This window comes from Apus apus, chromosome 1 (genome assembly GCF_020740795.1).
Source record: "Apus apus isolate bApuApu2 chromosome 1, bApuApu2.pri.cur, whole genome shotgun sequence".
Taxonomy (NCBI): Eukaryota; Metazoa; Chordata; class Aves; order Apodiformes; family Apodidae; genus Apus; species Apus apus.
Genome location: NC_067282.1, coordinates 162,093,619 through 162,114,528, shown reverse-complemented (window position 1 = coordinate 162,114,528; position 20,910 = coordinate 162,093,619). Strand labels below are relative to the sequence as shown.

Here is a 20,910-nt window from a genome sequence, read left to right as displayed (position 1 = left end):
TGAGACACATTATTGCTGTTGTTTTAAAAATGAAAACAGTTTTGTTCAACGCCTGATGTTAAAAAAAAAAAAACACCAAACATTTAAATTACTGTAGCCTTAAGTGGAGAGCATTTCATTTGTACTAGCCTTTCACCTCTTGTATGGTTTTGATTAAGAGAATGTTTTTAAACCTTGGGATTTAGTATATTTCCCGTTCTAATTTAGAAGATTGGTTTAAACACACTGCATTTCTGAATAAAAGTAAAAATTATGTTCCCGAATAACCTAGTTATATTTGTTTTGGAACTAATGGTTAATGATCAAGGAAAGGAAAAATAGAAGAATGACAGTTCATTAAAAAATTGCTGGTGACTAGTGACTAATTATCAACTAACTATTTGATAACAGTGGTATATCACAGCTAAAAAGTAAGTTCTTCATAAGTATTTATAACCATTTGAGATAAGCATGTATTTTTCATTTTTAAAAACTGTGTAGTTTTCCTTCTCATACTGAACCTGTACACCACTTTTAATCTGTTTTATTGAAGATATGTATATGAAGAATCGAGACCTAGGTGTGTATTAAGGAACAAAGAAACAAAGACTTTCTTTGACAAGAGTGTGTTTTTCTGAAAGATGTAGAAGCATCTATCAAAAGATTTCTTTTGAACTATACCTTACCTCTGTATTGGAGGATTTGCCAAACCTGGATGTGAATTTATCAGGATTTATGAACCAGGAAAAGCAATTGCATTGCTGTTTTGTGTAGATTTTAAAATAATTTACCCTTCTGAAATAGCCATGTTGAGTTTGGATGTACTGAGTACAGTTCACTCTTGGTCAGTGCATTCTTGAATTCAACTCTTGCTGTTCCGAGAACCCTTGCACTACCATACATGCAATGAGATTATAACCACAGTATTCATGAGATTGACGATACAGTGTTCATCTGTGCCACGCTTGATACTCAACGGATTTCTTACTGTGACTTCTAAGAGAGTCTGGATAATTTCTTAGGGGAAAAAAACCCATAGATTCTCCCAATGCAAATATATGAATATAGTATAAATCATAGAGCTATACAGTCTTCCTTTGTGATGCACTAAAAGCCCAGAGCTTACACTGAAGTCATGAGGACTGAGGGAAATTTTCTTCTTATTGGCTAAAGCCAGGCAAAATAAGGTCATGGGGAATAAGCAGAGGCAGTGGGAAGATGTCTACATAAATAACAAGATCAGAATTAGAAAACAGCAGAAAAAACCCAAAACTAATTTAAAACATTAATTTTGAATTTCATCTAGATTCTTCACTTTGTGTCTGCCCTTCTGGCTAGGGATCATCTAGGAGAGACAGGTGATTACATTCACCTTCAGTTGATTAACCTGGTACACTTTACATTTGTATCATCCATGGACTGGACATGTAGATGTAGAAGGCATAACAGACTTCAGAAAGCATGTTGCAGTATTCATCTTTGTGCAAATTTCTCATGGGGAGTTCTGCATATTGTGAAGGAACAGCAAATGTTGCTGAGATCTGTTAAGATTCGTCTAAGAGAAATGTGTTGCCCTTGAGGTGCTAAGGTTTGATAGTGACAGCTGTACTCAGGCAGAATGCTTGCTTACTATGAGGTGTTTTGTTCCAATAAGGAGAGTAAATTGGTCCCCTAAGTAATACAGAATCCAAGTAGTGTTCATTTCAGTGAAAGGACCCAGGAAAAATAACAAAGGGTATTCGTTGAGACAGAATAACAGATGCAATTATCTATTTTTTACACAGTTGTCATGTCAGATTTATAATTTTACATACATTCCCTTTTGGAAAAAAGTTGCAATGATTAGCCAGACTGTCTTCTTACAGTGCTTAGAATGAAACTGCCTGTTTCAGGATAAATTTCCTTGTCACAACTTTCTTTAAAAGAAACACATCACCAACTATTGTACAAATGTATTCTATCATAACATTTCAAACGTATATGTGCACAAGGTGCAATCCAACTTCTTTTCACAACACACTGGTTCTAGCTTTAAACATTTTGGTAATTATAGGATGGGTCTTTTATTGTTCATTTTAGTCCAGAAGATCTCTCTTACTAAGAAATGATAATAAAAAAGGGGTTCAAGATCTCACGAGAGGTTTGAGAACTTTGCATTTCCTATAAAATTCAAAATTTTCAACAAATAAATGTTTTTATATTGCCTGGCCAAACTAGTAAAAAAAAAATTGCTTTGATTGTTTTGTGATTTCCCCAGATTTTCTGCATCTCTAGTGAAGAGCTAGAAGTATCAGTTTTTCTAGGGAATGGCACCAGTTGGGACCCAGCTGATTGTACATACTCTGTACCATCTCAGGTGGCTTTGCCTTATTGATTTGGTGTTTGAGAAGTCCAGACGCTAATGCTCCTAATGATCAGCCATTCTTTTTGACTTTTGGTAACAAGTATTCTCATGCAGTTAATATCAAACAGAACTTTGTGCTCTACATCTGTTATTTCAAAATTCCCATTTCTGAATTCCCCTAGTCTCAAGTAAGTTGTACATTGTCTCCCTTTTTTACTCCCTACAATCTTTTCTCCTACTTCCAGGGCCCCATGATGCAAAATGTCATTTTGCCTGTCTTCAGTTCCAGTCACAACTTTAATTTTACTGATTTTAATGGGCTTTTCAAATACAATCCCATAGAAGTCTCCAGTAGAAGGAGCTTTGCCCCAGAAGTACTCATCAATGCTGCTGTAAGCCTTGCTTGCCTCATAGTTTTCAAATACATTAATATTGGTGTGCAAGTTTGCAGGTGGGTTGTCAGGGATATCAAATGACTCCTCTTCAAAATCATCATCCTTTAGCTTGTTTTCAGCTCCTTTGTAAGATGAGTAGTATCCCATGTGCTGGAACAGAGATGGCTTAAAACGTATCACTTCCTTTTGAGCTAACAGCCCACGAAAGTGGATGAGCAGCCAATCGCAAGGCATTTCTTGGTAGAACATCAACAAAAAATGGGCCAGGCGTGGGAGGTCATGTGAATGGTAAAGCTTTCCAATGTATCCCAGTTTAGAGAATTCCAAAGTCACCCAGTAGGATCCTTCTCGTGAGGTAATTACTTTCTTAACAGCAGTCAAGAAATTCTTTGAGCAGCGAACGTCATCTTCTAGCATCACATAATAATCAGAAAGATTAGCACAAAAGTTAAGAAGGAAAGCATAATCTACATTTTGCTTGGATCGAAACTTCACACGATCCTCTGGGTCATTGTAATTTCTCTTGAGGCCATCCAGTACTGGATAATATTCCTCGGGGACGTGAATGACTATTAATCTGCCTGCAATTATGTGATGTGCAAATTTCTGTGAAATGTCCTGGACCATCCCTTCACACCAGGCTGAGTCAAAATCTGCCAGCTGCACTACCACTGCAATTTCTTTGAGTTCCTCATAACTTGACTGCTCAAATATGGACTTGATGGTCTCAAGCAGGTAGTTTCCCTTTTTCCGTTTCACAGAGGATAGCCCAATTGTAAGATATCCTGCATAAAAGATAATTCAAAGAAAAACTGAGTAACTGATGTTGGAAAACATTTTGCCACAAAGCTATCCTCCAGAACTGTGCTTATATTATATAAACCTCAGTAGCAAAAATTTTGTATCTGAACTTATTAAGCTGCATGCAATGAAAGATGTTTATTGCCTTTTCATGAAAGAAGAACTGTATTGAAAGCAAATAGACATATGGAAGCAACTGCATTAAACATTCACTTGTTAACTGCAAGGAATGGTATGTAGTGGACAAAAGCCAAAGCAATGTGCATATATATATGCCTAGACAGTGATAAGGCTGTAAAATGTGCTAAAATAAAGGGGATTCACATAATATTTTTAAAGCAAGGAACTACAAAAAGCAGAACAAAAACATGAGCTATAGGCTAATTGTCAGACTTTCATAATTTTAAACACTCTACAAAACTAGTTACACTTACGCATAACTTTACATTTTTATGAATGCTGCATGGATAATTTTTTTCTGCATGTTCATTTTAAACTGAATTTGTAAAATTTTTCCATGCTAATAGCTCTTCTAGCCCTCTTTCAAAAGGGCTCATTGAGCATTTTATAGGGAACTCCCTCTTGCAAGATGTAATTATATTAAAATAGAAGAGAACTTACTACTGCATACCTGTTCTTGTATAAATAATTTTTAATACTGTCACATCTTTCTAGGGAAAAATATGTCTTAATTATAAAGGAAGAATTTTTGTCTCTGCTGTTCTGGAATCACTGCCATTGAATTCTTACCAGCAGTTAAAGTATGTTTTTTTTCAGATATTTTGTAATTTATCTCAATTTTTCTAACTTCTGATGCAAAAATGTTAAGACTGTATAATTGACAGGATATACTTTAGTTGAACCTACCTCAACTTTCTTAGAAAATTACGGTTTGTAAAAGACTGCTCTGATAAAGTAATTCAGAGTTTCCCTTGAGTCTAAAGCCTGCTCAAAATGCAGTTGTACAGTGAAGTACAACCCCCAGAAGCCATACACACTGCCTACATAGCCCCCAAACTAATTTGAACAAACTCTGCTTTATAGCTTTCTATGAAGATCAACAACTCACAGATTATTTGATTTTATTTTCTGTGCTTGGACTTCTAAACCTTATGTTTGTGAAATGATTGATTTGGAACCAAAAGGACATCTGTCTAAAAGGTAGATAAGGCCATATTTCATTTTGAGCTAAAAGTCTTGAACTCTGCTTAAAGTCAGAATGACTAGATAGTCCATCTGCAGACGCAGCAAGAAGAGTCCTCCTTCATTGTCCCCATAATAGCACAATTCACCTCCGCTGTTATTGCAGCTAAAGGAACAAAGAAATCCATTCACAGCTGCTGGATGGGCAGAACAGGGGACCTGAAGGGTGTATCTATGTGATCCCAAGCATACCTTGGATTGGATTTACTGGTTACAATGACAGAGACTATCAGTATGGTCTCAGAAGTTTATTACAGAGCACAACCAGTCCATGCCTTGCTCCTGCTATCTAAATCATCTCCCTCTGACCTGGGGGGGAAATCCACAAAAAAATATGCTTGCACAGACTATCCAGAGGCTGCCTGTAGGATGACTACAAGTCAGGCTTTTGGTCAGAAGGTAACTAGGCTGTGGGACAGTCACTGCTAAGGCTGAACTACCAGCTTCCAAGGAACTGCCTATGCAGAGATAGCTGTCCCACTAACTCTCTGAGATTGTCACTGCTTAACTCAACCCTTCTCCTTGCCTAGAAATACCACAGGATCTGTATGAATATGACCCATTTTCAAATTACCTCATTCAATAAAATTCAAATTTCAGTTACTTACTTTTCCTTGGCAAAGGTGTGCCAGCTAGGTAGCGATAGGAAATGTTTATAGATCCTGAGAAATTAGACAAATCTTTAAAATTATGAACATAGCGCTCTGGGTTGAGCTGGTGCGTGGCTGTTTCTCTGATTAATTGCTTGTCTCCTTCCTATTAGTGAGAAAACAAAAAGAATAGGGAGAGAGACAGAAAGAAACACATCTATGAATGCCAGCCAGAGAGGAAACATGGACAGGCAGGTTTCCAAGAATAACATCTTTCAGTGTCAGCTTTCATGAAAGCATGTAGATGTCACCTCATTTAAAAAAAAAAAAAAGAAAAAAAAAAAAAGAAGCAACAACCCTCATTACTGAATATCATACATTTTTTGGTTACAGAAAATCTACCATAACTTTTCAGATTACGGTAACAGGAAAAGAAAACATATTTTAGAGAAAAACTCTGGAAAGGTTACGAACACTATGTCATTACCAAAAAATGCTGCAGTATTCAAAATAGATATAAGAAAACATCAGTCAACAACTGATGAAATAATTTTTGAAGATGGAGAAGTGGGCAAAATTTTTTGAAAAAGTTTTCAGTGTTTAAAGAAACTATCAAAACTGTTGCAAAGGAAAGACAAAACTTGATCCTGGCATCTGGCTTATCTTGCCATTTTTCTACATAGCTCCAACTCAGAGCTGCGATAAGAAGAAATGCATGTGATCATCCAGACAACCAAAGCTGTGCAAATTTATCACCATGCGTCCTCCTCCAGCCTCCTTCTCCTGTCTTCTTCTTCCAAGAGACTTCCTGAACTGCATTCAAGTCACACATGGGAAGGAGCATTTTCATCAGTAGTACCCTAACTTTGAGCTCATTTGGGTCTCAGGGAAAATCTGTTCTTCAGCCCTTAATAAAAAAGGAAATGTCTACCAGGTTGTAGTGTCATGAGACTGAATTTAAAGGCAGGAATGCTTATTTAATTTACACTGCTTGATTCTAGTCTGATGACAGGGTTCATTTCTTCGGATACTAAAAACTTCCTGATCTGTCATTAAATGGAAACATATAGCAATAGTAGTGCAGCTAACAAGACCAATCACAGAAATAGTAAACAGCACTAATATTTAATGGCATAAATATTAAAAATGTATCAAAGATGTATTTTATAGCACAAATAATTATTTATGTGAACTGATCCCAGATTTATTTTAAGTTCATTATTTTTTTTTCATAAAAATTGTAAATAATACACTTCTGAGCTTAGTAAAGATCTTTGGTGGACATCCAGGGGCATCTACCTGCAAAGTTATGCTGTCTTGATTGGCAATGTCTCTCTGGTGCTGCTATGCTGCTTTTTGTCTGCTCATAAATTATGAGAAGAATATTTATGTTGATCAGATTCCAGATTAAAATGTAACTCAATGAGCTCAGAAGAGAATGCAGCAAAACTTCAGGAAATTTTCACGAAAACTGTGAAATGGAAAAAGAAAAAAAAAAAAGAAGAGCTGGTCCAAAAACTTTCCTTTATTTTTTTTTTTTTTTTTTTTTTAATAAACCCAGCCTTTCTTTCATGTCAAAACATCATGTGTCATTGGTTCCAGAATGGAACACCAAAATTCTTCATTTCATAAGAAGGTTTTGGAATGGAAACCACTTCTGCTGTGGTTTTTCTACATACAAAGTTTCAAAATGTTTAGAAATAAGAGAATGTCAGGACAAAATGTTTTGATATTAACAAGCAAAATATTTCAACTGACCACAAAAATTTTTCTTTTTTTTTGCTTTCCTCTTTAAGAAATGTTTTTTTTTAATTATTTTTGTTGGTTTCATTCCTTTGTTGAATGAAAAGCAACATGGAAATACAGATTTTCCTACAAATTTTAAATCTGGTTCTTCAACATCTACTATGCAGAAGTCAGTGAAGCTGAAGAGCTTGATTAGCTCTCTTTCTCTAATTTTTTTTCTAAGATGGTTCTGTCTTTAATCTGTTAACTAACCTCTAACTTACATTCCAGTGTTTGCTGGACCTTGGGAGTGGGTGCCATGGAAAAAAGTGCTAGGGGTTCTCCATTCTTTATAGAGATACTCTGCTCTACTGAGGACGCTGTCTCAGCTACAATAGTACTATTGTTCTCATAGTGCCCAAAATTATTACTAGTATTCATAGAAGAGTTCAGGAGACATGCTGCACTTACAGTTTACTTACAACCCACCAGATGTTTCAAAAAATTGCAGTATATAATGTGATATCCGGTTATATTAAATCAATATGTCTTAAAAATTTTTGATTGGATGTGGTTCACACACTGCAGATGAAGCACCTTAAACTTCTTTGCTGACACACATGCATCAGCCCCATATGCCCCCTATCAAACATACTTAAGCAATTTTCCCAGGTGAGCCCTTACTTCCCATTTGACATCAGAAAACGCTGAAGGAATTATTCACACATGTGAGTCTCTGAGCAAAAAGGAAAAGTTCTCATCTTCCTTCTTAAGATTTGCCACAATTAATTTCACTTTGATATTCTAATGTCCTGAAAAAGGCCACTCATCTGATCTTACATCTAGTGAAAAAGACACCAGCCCTGCATCCCCTTGCGCAACTGGCTGCCTGAGAATGGGAAGAGAAACTCAGCGTCAGTTGCCTTCCTCTAGCAGTTACCTTCAAGAAGATACTCCAGTAGGAGACTTGAACCAATTAAAAAGTCAGAGCTCTGAGGACTTTCAGATTCCCACTCTGTGGAACTGGTTAGCCTGCTGTCCTTGAAAGCTGTCCCCAAGTGTATCTCTCCTCACCACCAACACTGAAACTGCTCATCTTTTACCTCAGCAGAGAAAACACATCGGACAAGTTAACAGAGCTGTCAGACATGGCCAGGAAAGTTGAAAATAAATAAGTAAAATGAAAAGTCAAAAGCCTAACACATTTGAAAAACACTTGATGGACCACAAAGGTATCAAGAGATCTGGGAGACTGTCAGGAGACTTGGCAAGAGACTTGGCTGGGAGCTACACAAATGCAAACATGCCAGAACTGTGATGAGAGAAGCAATGAAAGAGAATTTCTGAAAAAGAGGGGGAAAGAGCAAATTAAGAATAAGACATGGAGCCATCTCGGCAGCTGGCAAATAGGACAGGAAAAAATTTCAAAAACAAACCAAGAGGAACACCATTAGCAGTCATAATAAAAGCACTTTCCAAAACATCTGGGGGACTTTGAAGCAATTAGTAAATGGAGAAGAAGCATCAGGGAAAACAGCACTGAAAAAAAATAAATGTGATAAGCCAGATCAAATTCGACCACAACCAAGAAATAATGAATAAATAAAACATAGTGCAAAACCTTAGTGCAAGTACTTTTAGAAAAAGCAGCATGTCTGTAATGGAGTAACATGGTAGAAGCATGGGTTATCTTTTCAAAGGTTCCGAAAGTACTGTCATAGTCTTAATAATACTGTAAAAATTTACAATTTTGTTTTAAGTAACATTGTAAGTAAAGTATTTCAAATGAAAATCACTAACAAGTTATCTATGGTACTGATAATTTAATGTAAGTGTTCTACTATTTGCATATTGCACTTTTTTCATATTATGATGTTTCTTTTCAGATGAAAATGAGATCAAACTTCACCTTTCAGAGTATTGGAAAGCCCATACTGTCCCAGTTTGATGGACCAGACAAAGCGTGGCATAGAGAATCAGAAAGCCACTCAGTAATTCAATTCAGGTTCAAGAAAGAAGACTGTCTAATCATATCACAATTTTACATATTCAGTTTAGTAATTTTACTTTTTGTAAATTCCACTTATTAAGCTGCTATGTTATTTTACTTGGCCCAGTCCAACTGCCAAAGAACTGAAAATTCAACCAATTTACCAACTCTTCATGGCTTACTTGGCATTCAGTTCTGAGACCACCCATAGGTTACATATTAACTGTAGAGATATGTTACACTGTTGGTAGTTTACTTGTTGAAGTTCCTAACACAATTTTTTCCATAAATCTTTTCCCCAATCATACACTTACATTAGGTATCATGTATGTCTAATTGTTAACACTGTAGCACTGAACCTGCCAGACTCAAATATTTGATACAGAAAGTGAGAAAAACAAACAAAAGCACTATAAATAAATAATGAATACAAGGAGTTTTAAATAAATTGAATTAGTGTAACTGTGTTTGTATTTCTATAACATTGTTTATTATAGTATTCACAGGTAAAGTTTGCAGTGTGGACTGAAAAAGGAGCTCCTAGGTCATATGAGTATTTCAGATACAGGCAATTTTTGATGTTAAAATTGAAGGTAATACAGAAGTATGGAAAATATAGGGGATGTTTTGACTTGAGATACCTGATGGAGATATCTCTGTGTTTGCTGCATTCTTTATCTCCCATGTTTCCAAGAAACAATGACATATTTACTTCTGAGAAAATCAATGTTAGGGTCTTTACACAGGGACACACTCTGTGTGCAGTACATATTGATAAGATGGCTTCATCGGAAAGGACACTTTTTGAGGTTGCTTCACTGTTAATGGTATGCTAACGAAGGAAACTGGAGGAATTAAGAACTTTACTACCCAATAACTGTTGGGTTGTTGCTGGATAATTTCTTCCATCTAAGAAACTTACCAAAACATAACCATCTTCAATGTACAAGTTCATGAACAGCAAGCAAATGACAAGGACTCCTAAGAACGACACTGCTGATCGTTTCCGTAAGCATCTCATTTTATCAAAATATTTCAAGCTGTGTCTCATGTGAAGAAAGGCAAACAGTAGTGTCACCTATGGAAGAAAACCGCAGTATTACAAGAAACCCACCTGATAAACATGATAACAAAAGAACTTACCTTCGGGTGTATCAAATACTTTCAAATAAACATAGACTATACTCTTTAAAATGGAATTAATTTAATTGAATCATTGTCATCTTCAAGTTTAATATGCAATCTTCACTGTAGATTAAACTTTCTTTTTATTTGTCAACAAAGAAAAAAGCACGTTTTTTCCTACTCATTTATTTCAGTCTGGAGTTATGATGTCACTGTGGCAAGAGTGCATCAGCAATTCAGTTTCCCATGTGTAACTGTCAGACCACAACCTGGAGGAGAGAAATGATGCTGTGCATTGTTTCCCTGTGTAACCATGTCTCCTTCTCCTCTCCTCTCCTCTCCTCTCCCCTCCTCTCCTCTCCTCTTTTTGTTCCAGCATACATACTGATTTTCAGAGCAATAAACTCTTAAAAACTTAACAGAGAATCACTGGATGTATTAAATATTGACACTTCTCATATAATGGCATCAACTAGACTGAATATTGAACATTCTGGCAATCTGGGTCAGAGTGCTTGCAGTCACTGGCAACTTCAGGTGTAGAGTAGCACCACAGTTGCACACGCTGATTTTCTTCTTTGGAAAAAATAAATTAATAAATTCACTGACAGGATGTCTGTATGTGACATATTTGCTGATTGGACTGTGATATTACACAGTTCCCTCATCTTTGCTCTGAGCAGCCTGACTGAAGTTCCTAAGGCACATGAAGGGAACTTAAACTAAATTTGCTTGTTGCATTATGTTAGTTTTTACCCATTGCAGTTTTCATTAAATCATTGCTATGTTGGATTAGGAATAGAAATTGAAATAATTATGCAAGTGAGACTGAAGGAACATAGGACTATCATTGCTAAAGCTGATGGAAAGAAAGAGAAGAGTCCAGTACGGCCATCACTCAGAGGAGAACACTTGCTGGTTTTGTGTTGGTTTCACACAAAGTCGTTACAATTCCTATTTTATAAATAGAGTCCATGAAGCAGTAGAAAGCAAAATACCATTACGGTGAGGGTTCTTTGTTCTTAAGACCTATTGGTAGGTTCATATCAGCTGGAAGAACCGAAGGGAAGGACTCCCCAGTGAGGGTGCGACCCGTCACACACCCCGCGTCACGGAGGAGGCACTGACGCCGTTGCCAACACCAGATGGCAGTGCGGACGCACACTTTCCAGCCTTCATCCTGCTCCTATTTGTCTGAAGGTAGTATTTAACATACTTCTAAGCCTTTAGCTGAAAGTGTGCACGGACTCATATATATACACATACAAAATTCCTTACATCTTCCTAGAGCTGCTGCTTCTTGCAGCTCTGTTTCCAGTGTGTAACACTGCACTGTGGAAAACTATTCAAGTGAAATTTGCAAGGTAAAAAAACATTACCATTTTGCAGGTAATGTCAGCAATCTTTTGAAAAATAGCCTCATAACCTCCCACAGTGAGAACCCTGGTGTTCTTTAAGACCATTTGAGCAGAATATTCACCATTACTCAAAACTAAGACTTTGTTATTGATCTTAATAATTAAATGTTGAAGTTACAGTATTGCTTGATGATTGTATGCCTTCATTATTCATGCAAAATTAAGTAGCTATCAGGATGATATAAATGCAATTGGTTTCATAAAGCTGTCATTAAGCAGTTATATACAATAATTAACAAACATGCAAGAATTAGAAATGTTTTCCTTTTTAAATGAGACATATTGTTCTCTTCAGTCTCTCCAGAGAGAACTCTGAAGACCCCAGATTCCTATGTTCATGTATGTGTTGCTATCACACATACACATGCAGTTTTACATAGTAATATGAAACTATAATTCTTTTGTCTTTCTAAAATCATATAGCAATAAAGAGAATGAGCTAATAAATGCAATGATGTACCTTTACAGTGTGAAGAAGGTGTTCTTTATGGGATCTGCAAAGGTGTGAAGACTGTGTAAGAGTAAGGCTTATTTTCACATGATAATGCAATGTCTTCACTTGCTATATTTGCAATACTCAGAAGAATTTTTAAAAATTGTTTTAAAAAGCAAATCCTGAAGAAGACCTTCCAGAAGAATCTATTCTTAATAAGTAAAATCCTTGACACTGAAAAATGAAATTAATTTTTTTAAATTTAAAGCTGTTAAAATTTTAAAACATATTAATTTTTTATGTCAACGTAGCTGTTCCCAAGAGGAAAAAATGGGACAAACAAAGGCTTTTCCCTTATATTAATCTTTTTCAGAGGAAAAAACTTTTTTGCCAGTCCCATAATAATTTCTCAAAGCCACATACATGCACGCTCAGTGTGGTGAACAATTTAATATTCAATCCACTGTGATTCATCACTTCCTGGCAGTAGTAGGAATTTGTGCTTTGTCTTGCTTTCAGAGATTATTGTTTAGTTTCCTGATCTGTTTCCTCCTCAGATAGTTAAAAGGCCCAGTGGTCTTCCGTTACCCTTAAGTAAGTCACCTTGAGTTAATGACTTAGCCTTACCTAACCAATACAGTGAATCTGCTTGTATCTACAGATGTACAGAGATGGAGTAACAAGGTCATCTTTGTTTTACATTCTGATCTGCTTGTGTGCCGTGCCCCAGCAGCTCAAGAAAAGTTGCTTATTTGCAGAGGAACTGGTGACTGTCAGAAATGGCAACTGTGATATTTCCAAACCAGGCACATACCTTTGCCTGTCACCGTGGAGTCTGTAATCCAGGAGGTACAGTAGAGCAGATCCACTACCACTTTATTATATCAAAAAAATCCATAGATAACACCCCCCAAAAAACATGATTGAATTATTAAACTCCTTGTGAACTTTATTGTAACCCCTTATTTGACTAAGACACTTATTCCTCAGCCACTGCTGTGTAATTGAATTGCTTTACTTGCAGTTCTTAATGCTTGTCCAATTTGTTTTTCAGCTTTTCCTTTTTGGAAGGCTGCACATGATGCCTCAATGGTTGCACTTAGTTCTCCTTAAAAAGTGGCAAAGGAAACATATTCAGAAAAAAATGTGCATGTGTCATGGTCTTATACAAGATGAAAAAAACCCAAAGCCTAGGTTGTGATATACCTTTGAACTGCGGTTGGTAGTGAACTGGACAATTATAGTTGGTAGGCAATTCCACGGGGCTCAGGTAGACTCCCAGCAAGATGCACTGTGTGCCTTACTGAGAGCCTCGAAGTACGTACAAAAAGTTTAAGGCTGACAAGCAGGATGTTTGCTGCCACTGGCAGCAGGGAAATAAAGACTGGTCTGAAGGAAAGGAAGTTTTTACTCAGAATGAGGCTAACAAATTCAGAGAGTAGAGCTCGTTTTAAACCAGCCATAAGTACATTTTTTGGATGGCTTAACATTGTGTAGCTTCACATGCTCCAAATAAGTGATTTAAAGATTATCATGTCTTCTGAAATGTATATTCTACATACAGAAAGTTAAAAAAAAATTGATACATAAGTAGGCAGATAACACAAAATTAGCACTGATAAAAGGATGGGAAAAAGAGGTAGGCTTTAAAAAAGTATGTGAAAGGTATATTGATCCATGATCCACAGAAAGTGAGAGATTATTTCAAATACTAATGTAGCATACAAATATTTACAGACCAAACAGTTTGGAAAAAGGGATGAGAGTTTGGGACGAAACAGATACTTCAGCGGAGGCAAGTTACCAAGCAATACAGAAAAGTAAAGAGCTTAAATTTGATGTGGGTATTAGAGGATGGAGTGTCTTTCCTCTCTGACAGCTTCAGAGTGACATAAAATGAAGCCAGAAAACTGACTTTGGCTGTAGTGCTCTGAGCAAAATGTAACGTATTTCTTTTGGCATGGAGGAGTCAAGACTAATCAAGGGGAAGGAATGACTAAGAAGTGTGAAGACATATTGACTTAGATGGTAAACCCCTATGTAATCCATCACTGGATGGATGGCTGTGTATAGTACTGGATATATTTCATCAAGATAGTTGTAGTGTAAAAGATGGGTTTTAGAAAAATGATACAGACTATGAGTTAATGGTATGTGAAAAGAGCCTGGAAGGCAAGCAAAAATAACAAAGAAATCTGAAATAACCCTGAAGTTCTGCTCTAGAGAGACAAAGCAAAGAAGAAAATAAACCAGCATGGGTGTGAGGAGGGCAGAGGCAACTCACTGTAACATCCAGAGAGAGTGAGATTAGAAGCTTTTAGAGATGCAGCAGTGGGAGTTTAGAAATCAGATATAAAGGCAGAAATTCTAGAACATTGAAAACAGCACTGGGTATTGTTCAGGTGAAAGAATTTATAGAAAGATGAGGATAGAGATTGAGTCAAATAGATATTCAATAGATTTTATCCATTGCCTCATCAATGAATGAAAGCAAGATGTGGATACAAGCACTGATTTATTCAACAGCAAACTAAAACTATTACAGGCAATTATCACACAGCACATTTCTATAGCATGTGAGTACAGGGATTATCACATACTATGGGCTATCAAGCAAACCAAACTCTTTGAGCCAACTAGACACCAAACTGAATAAATTAGAGGGACATCCTGTTCTGAAGACACCCTTGTAGATCTCAATCCCTTTACCCAAAGCACATACCATATGAGTCGATCTCTCAGCAACACTTATTCTGTTAGCTAACTTTTGCCTCAAGGTCCCACAGTCTCTTATAAGTGGTTTATAGCTAAAACCTTGTCCTTTGCCATAATCAAGTACCCTGGACATCACTGTTGTAATGGAATTGCACAGAGATGTAGACAAACTTATTTTTGTGGTGCAGAGGAAATCATCATGTTTGACCAAAGCCAGTTAGGCTTAATAAGAAAAGTTTCATCTGACCCTGGCTAAATCTGGTCATGGTCTTCTCCACAGCACATACTGTAGCCTCATCTAACAGAAAGATTAGTAGCTTTTTCACAGAAATATAGGATCACAGAATGGTTGAGAATGGAAGTGAACTCCAGAAGTCATCTGGTGCAACCCCTCTGTTCCAGTACAGGCACCTGAAGTTGGGTGCCCAGGACTCTGTCCAGATACCTCTTGAATATCTCCAAGGAGGGTTGTGGAATTGCTCTGTGCAGCATGTGCCAATGCTCTGTCACCCCTACAGTAAAAAACTGTTTCCTGATATTCAGAAGGAACCTCCTGTGTTTCAGTTTGTGCCCATTGCCTCTGGTCCTGCCACTGTGCACCATTGAAAAGAGTGTGGGTCCATATTCTTTGCATGCTCCTTTCAGATATTCCTTTACATTTATAGGATTTCCCTTGAGCCTTCTCTTAGGCTGAACAGTCCCATGCCTCTCAGTCTTTCCTCATACAGGAGATGCTCCAGTCCCTGAATCATCCTTGTGGTCTTTGTTGGACGCTCCTCAGTACGTCCATGTCTCTCTTTTACTGGGGAGCCAAGAACTGAATACATCACTCTAAATGTTGCTTCTTCAGTGTTGAATAGAGAAGAATTACCTCCTTGGACTTGCTGGCAAAACTTTGGCCAATGCAGCCCACGATACTATTCATCTCTGTGTGAGCCAGTATAAGCAGGGAGCAGGAGCAACCACAAAACTACAGATGAAACACAAAGAGTAAATTTATTTCCATTACCTCACCAATCAGAGGATCCCCAAAGCAGCACCCAGTCAAAGGCACACAAGTGGGGATGCCTGTATATCTCAGAATTGTGCTGGTGTAGTTTACCACTGTGCTTCGATCTATCTTACTGCAGGGCAGGAATTCAAACATGTTCAATAAGGTGCCTCTAAGTCTAGCACAGGCTGATGTTATCCAAACACAGATGGACTGCTGCTCAAACACACAAGGCTAAACAATAATTAGTATGATACATATGTTTTTTGCCATCCCAGCTGCAAGTTACTTGAGAGACTTTACAATCCTCCTCACCAATCTTCTGCTTTTTTTCCCCACAGATTTGTTAGCTGCAAGAGCTGGATCTTCTTCAACTTCATGTTCACCATGACAACCAGGTGTTTTTCTGCTAAGCTGCTTCCAGTTGAGTAGCCCTCAGCATATGTTGGTGCATGGGCTGTTACTGGTGCAGGGCTTTGAACTTCTTGCTGATGTTTATGAGGTTACTGTCAGCACATTATTCTAGCCTCTCAAGGTCCCTATGGATTGCAACACAACCTTGTGACATATCAGCCACTCCTTCCAATTTTGTGTCATCTACAATAATTTAGTCATTTGTATTCCTAATATGTAGGAAAAATAACAAAACAACCCACAACACAACCAAAAAAACCATCCTTGCAGTTGCATATAAGTATGACTAATTTGCACCAATCATTTGATGTAAACTTAATTCAAAAGTTCCTGCTAGCTGCTGAGTTGTAATAATCTTTCTCTATCCTCTTCTTGTTTCACAGTGTTTGTGTCTTGTCAGAAAGTGGTACTACCAGATGAGAACAACCCTGAGAGATTTTATATGATGAGGAATAAGTAACACTTCTGGGGAGATACTCCTTATGCTATATGTAATGGGCCTGTGTCAGTCTTTGAAAGATGTTTTAATATGGTGTTCTTACACATTGTTTTACAGAGCTTGCATTATAATGTGCATTTGACGTATCCTGCCAAGATCAAAAAGGAATGAATTTTTATTGGGTGACTTCAAATAGGTTTTTTTGGGGTTGGGTTTTTGTTTTTTATTGTGGTTTTTTTGTTTACAACTGGTATTGCTACGTCTTTTGCCCATTGGTTAGACTAGGTTTAACTATTTCAGAAAAGGAAAAATAATTTAGAAGGCGGCTGTTACAAAGAAACTCTCAAACTCATGAGATTCTGCCATGTAATTGAGTATTTGCACAAAACCATGTGCCTGTGAATTTCATGGTACCCCTGGGAAATAATGTAAAATAGATTAGGAGATTAGATGTGAGAAAATTGGTTTTCACTGGCCATATAACTAATCTTTTTTTAAGATAAGTGTTTCATTAAGATTTTCCACTGAGCACCCAGACAGTAGATTACTGATCAATAAAATAGCTCATTCTATAGGAAGGTTTAGAAAACTATGTGTGAATGTGTGGGATTCACAATTGGCTTATTCTTTAAAAACACAAAGAACTTCAGTATGTCTTGATGAATAAGCATCTACTAAATTAAAAAAAAAATCTTTATAAAATGCCACATTTTTCCTTGTTTTTAAAAAATCATTTGTGTGCTGAACATCACATATTGTCACACATAAACTGCTATGGTAATATCTTTTCAGTAGAAGCAATCCAGTGTGGACAAGATACTACTCATATTTGTCATCTTTAGCTCTAATTTACTAACAGAAATCCAAATAATATCTCTGAAGCTATTAGTAGATTCACAGACTTTTAGCCTTAATTGCATTTATTTAGTTTTTAACAAGCAAAATACATTTTTTTTTTTTGCTATTCGGGGGACTTTACTATCTATGAACTAGTCTACCCTTGATTTATTACACTAATTAATGTTGATTGTGTAACTAAAAGAGACAGTTTTAGAGGTACCTTAAAATTTGTAACATGTTATCTTGCACTGTAATACAATTAGGTCATGAAACCTAAGCAGCATCTGTAGTGGGAGGGATTAATAGCTTATGCAGCAAATATCATCACTGTTTCTGCCTTCTGAGATAATGAAGACTGGAGACCTTGTAAATAACTGCTCCATAGGAAGGGAGCAGGTACACTAGCAGCCTTCAATTGCCATGATGATGATTTCAACTTTAATCACCAGATTTCCCATAGACTTCAGAAAAGCGGCTCCAGGCAGAGTGAAAAGAGACCTTGGATGAAGAGCTACATGTCGAGCTAACAGGCATTTCAGATCCATGATGCTGAGTAGCATGGGGTATTTGTGAGCATGTGAACTTGCCTAAGCTGCTTTCAGGGCAGTGAGCAGGACCATGCTACCCTATATTTATATGGTCCGTCAAAAAAAAAAAAGTTCCATTTGGGTATGGAATATCTCCCCAAAGCCTGTATGCTTCTGCATGTATCTCTCCATGGCAATCTCTGCTATCCAGTGAGCAGCTGGAGCCTCATTTCATTAAACATCAGTTTAGGCCACAGATGTCATAGACTCATAGAATCATAGAATGGTTTGAGTTGGAAGCAAGCTTAAAAATCATCTAGTTCCAATCCCCTTGCTATGGAAGGGACACCTCCCACTCAGGTTGCTCAAACCCCTGTCCAGCTTGCCATTGAACACTTCCAGGGACGGGGCAGCCACACCTTCCATGGGCAACTTGTTCCAGTGTCTCACCACCCTCACAGTCAAGAATTTCTTCCTAGTACCTGATCTAAATCTACTTTTTGTTTTTCTTTTTTTTTTTTTCCTTAAATGAATTGGAGACTAACCAATAACAGAAAAAACCACAACAAACTGCATAGAAAACTGAGGTCCTTGTAAATTGGTTTTCTAGTACATCTGAGTTCCGTACTGCTAACGGAAAAGAGGAACTTGTAGTACTCCTGAGATTCATGAAGTCCCAGGAAAGAACAAATGAATCATGTTATCCACCATGTCCAAATATTATGGGATAGCTTTATGGTTTTACTGGACCTCTGAAGGTTCAGTTGAGTATTTACCTTCATGGAATATCATTGAAGGAAATAAATCAGCCTATTTAATTTTTTTCTGGACAGTACACACAGCAGTGAGTGAAAATATGAGGAAGACAAAATATTATTTGTATTTTAACATACTATATAAATTCCATAAAATTGCAAAGAGGTCAAAGGAATTCAGAGAGCCTTGATTTACATCAAAAAATTCCAATCCAAAATAAAGAGAAACCCTCTCAGTCTGATTAAAGGAAATACGACAATAAAATGGGGTAAGGAAAAAAAGTTTATATTGCAACTTCTTTATTTAAAAGAATGAAGTAAGCTATCATATTTATTTCAATGAGCTAAAGCCACTACTTAAAGTTTAAATTCCTTTTTTTTTTTTTTTTTTTTTTTTTTTTTTTCCCAAATTGAAGCTAATACAAGCAGATCATAGTTAAAAGCAAGCCAACAGGAAAAGAGTTCTTTCCTGGTTTAAGCCAGGATGAAGCCAATTTTCCCTTTACTTTTTTTTTTTTTTTTTTCAGCAAGTTTTCTTTTAACTAGTCATAGTGTGTTCTAAGACTGATAAGAAAGGAATGTTTTTCTAACTGCTGGGTCTTCAAGGTCGCACATTTACTCTGCTGACTCAGACATTACGGGGAGATCTATGACCCACCCTCTCTAGGAGGCTGAATTAGACAGACAGCAAAGTTGGCCAGAGGTATTCCATTCCACATATCTACGTAAGCTCAGAGGAAGGTCAGAGATCACAGAAGACAACTTCCTTCCTTCTTCTTCTTCCCTTCTCTTCCGTCCATGGTCAGCATCCAGGGAGGACTCTGTCCATCCATCACCATCGACCCCCAGGCTTGAGCTCTCCTGACCCTCATCACTCTCTGCTTTCTCTGGCAGCTCCGGCATTCTCCAGGACTGTTCGCAGCTCAGGGGAGTGCTGTGGGAGTTGCTGGGGGTGGGGTGAGGTGAGAGGCTTTTGCACATACCTGAACATATTTGTATATAATTGTATATATTTTCTTATATCATTAGTGTTTAATTAAAGCTGTGTAGTTTAGTTTTCAATCTAGCCAAGTCTCTCTCATTTTCTCTCTCTCCTTCCCTACCTGGGTGGGAGGGGGAGGCGATCGAGAGTGTTGTTGTTGAACCTGAGTCAAACGGTGACAGTTCTAGAACGCAGAGGGTATGAATTCCATTTCGGTAATGTTAGAAGAAGAGAAAACATATCACAAAGGTTTATTTGTTTAATTTAACCTCATGAGGATTTTAAAATGAAAAAAAAAATAATAAAAAAATTATTTTCCACTTACGTGAGAACTTAATTTCAAGATGCTCTTGTGTTTAATAAGAAGTATTTTCTTTTCCACTTCCTGGGAATTTTCATTTTCTATAAGAAATTATTATCAATCAATCAAGAATTATTAGAGTCCTTCAAGTACTCACCTCAAACCTGAATATTAGAAGAAAAGGAGTTGTATCTGTTCTTCCATACTATTAAATATTATGAACAGATAAATGTATTTTTAAATTACTAAAAGCAACCAGAATTTCTCTGATATCTATATCCTATAATTGCGGATATCACAGTCACAAAACAATATGTTTGATTTTTCATTTGTGTGCTTCAGAATAAAAAGGTGAAAAAGAATTAGCGATGAACACCTATGAGAAGATGACCTACTGTGGACCTTCCTGCTCTTTACTACCAGTCAATTGCTCTACAAGAAGTATTTCTTGAATCTCAGAGAGGATCAATTATGTGAAATTGCTCTGTTGATCCACAAAGCAGATTCACAAAGCAGAAAGCGACCCATTGTATAAAATCCACAATTCATAGAATCATAGAATCATAGAACTATTTAGGCTGGAAAAGACTCTTGGGATCACCAAGTCCAACCATCCTCCCTACTCTACAAAGTTCTCCCCTAAACCATATCCACCCACACCACATCCAAATGACCCTTAAACACATCCAGGGATGGTGACTCAACCACCTCCCTGGGTAGCCTATTCCAGTGTCTAACCACTCTTTCTGTGAAAAAAATTGTTCCTAATGTCCAGTCTAAACCTGTTGCACCTTGAAGCCGTTCCCTCTTGTTCTGTCGCTAATTACCTGTGAAAAAAGACCAGCACCAACCTCTCTACAATGACTCTTCAGGTAGTTGTAGAGACTGATGAGGTCTCCCCTCAGCCTCCTCTTTCTCAATCTAAACATTCCCAGCTCCTTCA

The 20,910-nt window shown here is 37.1% G+C and overlaps 1 protein-coding gene across 2 annotated transcripts in view; it reads right to left on the bottom strand.

The window, feature by feature from the left end:
- Nucleotides 1-1,490: 1,490 nt before the first annotated feature.
- The window catches only part of MGAT4C (MGAT4 family member C), a 146,558-nt gene continuing 127,138 nt past the window's right edge, over nt 1,491-20,910 (bottom strand). Inside the window, exons 1-4 of one of the 2 annotated variants that reach the window (XM_051608135.1) lie at nt 19,992-20,062; nt 9,950-10,105; nt 5,331-5,478; nt 1,491-3,503 (exon numbers count right to left, since the gene is read on the bottom strand). In XM_051608135.1, the coding sequence (XP_051464095.1) occupies nt 2,347-3,503; nt 5,331-5,478; nt 9,950-10,078 (1,434 nt within the window). In that variant the 5' untranslated portion in view covers nt 10,079-10,105; nt 19,992-20,062 and the 3' untranslated portion in view covers nt 1,491-2,346. Of the gene's footprint in view, nt 3,504-5,330; nt 5,479-9,949; nt 10,106-19,991; nt 20,063-20,910 lie in introns of those variants that run through there. The other variant, XM_051608134.1, reaches the window with a different exon arrangement.